This window comes from Arachis stenosperma, chromosome 3, assembly GCF_014773155.1.
Source record: "Arachis stenosperma cultivar V10309 chromosome 3, arast.V10309.gnm1.PFL2, whole genome shotgun sequence".
NCBI lineage: Eukaryota > Viridiplantae > Streptophyta > Magnoliopsida > Fabales > Fabaceae > Arachis > Arachis stenosperma.
Genome location: NC_080379.1, coordinates 16,697,105 through 16,701,964, shown reverse-complemented (window position 1 = coordinate 16,701,964; position 4,860 = coordinate 16,697,105). Strand labels below are relative to the sequence as shown.

The 4,860-nt window shown below is 28.4% G+C and overlaps 1 protein-coding gene across 1 annotated transcript; it reads right to left on the bottom strand.

Moving 5' to 3' along the window:
- Positions 1 to 579: 579 nt before the first annotated feature.
- LOC130965589 (60S ribosomal protein L2, mitochondrial-like) lies at positions 580 to 4,765 on the bottom strand. Its single transcript, XM_057890358.1, has 3 exons — positions 4,762 to 4,765; positions 809 to 1,058; positions 580 to 754 (listed from the first exon to the last, which is right to left on the bottom strand). Exons 1-3 carry the CDS (start codon positions 4,763 to 4,765, stop codon positions 580 to 582), a joined length of 429 nt encoding a protein of 142 aa, XP_057746341.1.
- Positions 4,766 to 4,860: the final 95 nt, after the last annotated feature.

Here is a 4,860-nt window from a genome sequence, read left to right as displayed (position 1 = left end):
TGTGATCTTTTATTATTTATTTTATAGGTAAAATAAAAAAAATATGAGAAAAAAATCATTTAAAAATAAGAAATTATACTTTATCTTCTAAAATAAAAATTTAAAATTTAAAAAATCTAAAATTTGATTTATGTAAATTGAAAATTCAAAACTATGCAATTACAAACATGGAAACAAAGCACGTCTCTACATTAAAGAAAATATTACATAAAGTAAATAATAATTTTTTATTATAAAAAATTTGAATGCTAATAAAACTTATCGTAAAAAATTAAAACTAAATTATATATATATATAATAAATTTTATCCAACAAAAATAATTAATTATTAAATTTTTGTTGATAATTTTATAAATATTTCTCTCCTTTTCTCTTCTTTCTATAACCATCATCTTCCATGCAAAATCCACCGCATATACTCCTGGACTCCTCTAAATCAGATTCATTTTTCTTTGATTCACTCGATCTTCTCCTCTTTCTCCTTACCACCACCATCTTTCCAACAATTTAGTTTCACAAGAGCATGAAAATGGGCCAATTTCTAGCACGAATCCTAATTCCTTTGCGTTGTGAACCCTATCACGTGATGCCATGCCAAGAAATTGCAGCTTTGCGCTTCTTCCTATGCGTCCAGACGTCGTTGTTCTTCGTCCAGTTCTGAACTTGCAGCGTCTCCTCCCCACTCGCTCGCGGGGCAAAGAACGATACTCTCAACGGAGCTACCGCAATCCTTGGCAACCCAAGGGGAAGCAATTAGGATCCAGACGCAGAAGCAGAAGCTGCTTTTTTCTTCGGCGAAAATGCTAACAAGAACACGTTCCTCGCTGTTGAACCAGTGTGCTGTGGCGGCAGCATCGAATTGAACACGAACGCACTACAGATGTAGTTGTTGCCTTCGGCAGAGTTATATATCTGGAGTGATTTGCGCGACGGCTGAGCAAAGGCTTTCTCCAACATAGCACGGCGGCAGACTTCGTCGATCCATCGGATGAGATCGATACTGGAGGAGCTATTGGGATCGTACTCAGTCTGCTCAACAATGCCCACATAGGAAGGTTCTATCTAGCTTTTTCATCTCTGAATATGATTGTTTGTTGGGAGGATGGATGGTGGTACTAAGGAGAAGGAGGTGACGACGGTTGGCTACGACGCCGTCGGTGTCTCTGAACTATTGAAAGAAATGCAGAACACTATGGATCCAATATAAGAGGAGCAACAGCGACGGAGAGGAGCTAGCTTAAAGAGGAGCGACGGCGGGGTGCGAGCTAGCGACAGAGAGGAGAGGGGAGGCGCGACGACGCCGAGCGTCGGAGATGGATGAAGGGCAGGAAGAGAGAGAGTAGATGCGGTAGTTTGATTGTTGTTAATGTTGGAGCATTCGAGGTTAAAGATGATGAAAAAGGTTGTTTTGGAATTTTGAGTAACTTTTTAACAATTGATTATTTTTAATTTTTTATCGAATAAAACTTATTTTATATAGATATAACTTTAATTTAATTTTTTTATAGTCAATTTTGTGAGGGTTTAAATTTTTTATAATTAAACATAACTATTTATTCATATTATATATTTATTCATAATAAAGAGCTCAAATTATTATGCGTGACGCCTCTTGTCCATGTGATTGATTAGTTGATAAGATTTATTCATAAACTAACACGTTTAAATTATTAAGAAAAGCTCTGCATACAAGTTATTAGGGCTTATATGTTTTACAAGTTAATTAACAAATAAACGCCAAAAACGCGATGTAAGATCTACGTTCTTCTTCTTCTTCTTTCTCTTCTTTTTCTTTTCTTTCGTTTCTTGCCTTTTCTTTCTTCTTCTTCTTCTTCTTCTTGATGCACGTTCTTCTTCCTCTTCCTCCTCTTCTTCTTCTTTTCTTTCGTTTCTTGCTTTCTCTTTCTCGTTCTTCTTCTTCTTGCACGCTCTTCTTCCTCTTCCTCTTCCTCTTCTTCTTCTTTTCTTTCGTTTCTTGCCTTCTCTTTCTCCTTCTTCTTCTTCTTGCTGCACGTTCTTCTTTCTTTTTCTGTTCTTCCTCTTCTTCATTTACGTGCTTTTCTCTCTATTTTCTTTATTCGTTATTCTCGATTTCCATTTTTTTTACATCAAGTTCTGAAATCGTTTTTTAAGAAGAAGAAGCAGCAGAAGATGAGGAGGAGAAAGAGAAAGAGTTCTGAAATATGCATAAGGTACACTTCAACGAATTTTGGGTGTATTTCTTAAATTCTTTGGGTGTATTTCTGTAATCCTTTGGGTGTATTTCTATAATCGTTTGGGTGAATTCCTATAACCGTTTGGGTGTATTTCTGTAATCCTTTGGGTGTATTTCTGTAATCGTTGGGGTGTATTTCTGTAATCGTTTGGGTGTATTTTTGAAGTTCCATTATCTTCAAATTTGGTAAGAAAATTGTTTTCATGGAGGAAGAAGAAGAAGAGTCGTTCATAATGCATGGTGAGTAGCGCCCTTTGAAAACAGGAAGTTGTTGAATAACGTGCGTTTTATTTACTCTTGAATGTGGAAGTGTGTAATGCGTTAATTAAGTATAATGCGTGTGTTTTATTGGATTTGTAAGACTTGTAAGCCAAAAAGACTTGTATGTGTCGCAGGCCTCTAAATTATTAGTTTTAAAATTTTTATCATATCTAATAATTTTTAATTAATAATTTTACATAAAACAACTGTATTTAAATTTTTACTTCTTTTCTCTCCTTTTTATTCTTTTTATTATTGGATGCATCATCAATTTAGCATCGATACATTGTAACTTTTATCTATTCTATTATATAAAAATCAGATTTTTACACTTAATGATGGAGTTAACGTGGCATGCTTTTGAGAGTGTTTCCTGATTTATTTCTTTTAACGCATTAAATATAAGTTATTACGATAAACTAACTATATCAACTAATTGAATTGATTAGATATTTAAATATTATATAATTTATTATAATTTATATCAATTTGATTTGGTAGTATTTCTTAATTTATTTAATTTAATATTCTGTTAGTATTTTTAATTTATTTCTTTTAATTTTTTAAATCAAATTTATTGTGTGTACTAATTAATTAATTTAATTAATTTATTAGTCATTAAAATAATAAATTTATGAATAAAATAGACAATTGAGATATTTTTAACTAATAATTAAATTAAATCAAATCAAACCGTATATATTGAGCTAAATTCAAATAATGTGGATTAAGGACTAAATTAAAATGAGATCATTTTTTACTTATTCAAGTTGAGTGCAATAAATATAAATTAATTTTGTTAGATAATCATAGTTGTCTGGTCTACTATATATAGATGGCCACACACAATTATAAGAATCGTAATTTTTATCGCTCTTGCTATTTCAATTTTTTTTTCTTCTTTTTTTTCTTTATGTATAATTTATTTTATATATAAATGTATCCAAAATGAGAAAGTACATATGAGTGTTTTATTGATTGTTTATTTGATGAATATATTTCAATTTAAGCATTCTAGCACTGTGGATAGAAGTTGACCTGTAGCAATTCAAAGTAACAAATATATTTTTTTTATAGTATTAGATAAAAGAATATTTATTAAAATGAATATACCCATTGTAATAAATTTTTTCAATTGTTATATTTTTATGTCAGTCGTGTAAATTTTTTGAAAGCACAAGATAATAAAATAGGTTGACTTTAATATCATTAGAAGCTAAATTTAATGGTTCAAATAAGCACCACTAATTATATTAAAAAAATAATTTTGTAATAATAATGTGATTTACATATTAATTTTTTCGGGTAAATTCATTTCAAAATGTAGAAATTAGACTCAATTACGCTAAAATTTTAAAGGTAATATAAAATTTGACAACAAAATTAACATTCATTAAGGAAATAAATTTATTTATGGCTATTTTCTAATTATAAATAATAACAAAACTTATGAAAAAATATTAATGTCATCATTTTTGTTAATTAAATCATAATATTAGGTAGTTGATAGTTTTATAGGCGAAAATTATTAAGTAATTACATAAAAATTAACAACGAATAAGCAATAAAAATTCAGAAAAATTTATTATATAATACTAATTTCATAATTAAAATATGTCACATATCATATTCTTATATATTCTATTTTTTATTTATTCTATTATATAAAAATCAGGTTTCTGCACTTAATGATGGAATTAACGTGACATGCTACTTATGAGGGTGTTTAGCAATTTGTTTCTTTTCACTCATTAAATACAATTTATTATGATAAATTAGCTATATCAACTACTTAATTTGATTAGATTAATTAATTAATCATTAAAATAATAAATCTATGAATAAAATAGATTCTCGAGATACTTTTCACTAATAATTAAATCAAATCAAATCATATTTATTGAGATAAATTTAAATCATGTGAATTAAGGACGAAACTAAAATAAGATATTTTTTAATTATTCAAATTGAATGCAATAAATAAAATTAATTTTATTAGATAATCATGGTCTTCTGGTGTTCTATATATAGATAACCACATAAAATTATAAAAGTCATCATTTTTATTGCTTTTGTTGTTTCAACTTTTTTTTATGTATACATATACTCAAAATGAGAAGGTATGGATGAGTGTTTCATTAATTGTTTGATAAATATTATAGTCTGAAAATGTCTCAATTTAGGCATTCTATTGCTGTTGATGGAAGTTGAACTTCTAATAATTCAGGATGACCATGATATTTTTTATAATATTACATAGAAAAATATTTTTAAAATGAATATACCCATTGTAATTAATTTTCTTTGTCAATAAGTTATCTTTTACCTAACAAACAATATCTATGTTGTATTATTTTTATTAGAAGTCATACATAATTGATTGA

What these genes read in the sequence shown, in the direction of transcription:
- LOC130965589 (XM_057890358.1), bottom strand. An exon ending in ACAGCGAGGAACGTGTTCTT is followed by an intron (nt 755 to 808) that starts GTTAGCATTTTC and finishes GTCTGGATCCTA; the next exon opens with ATTGCTTCCCCTTGGGTTGC.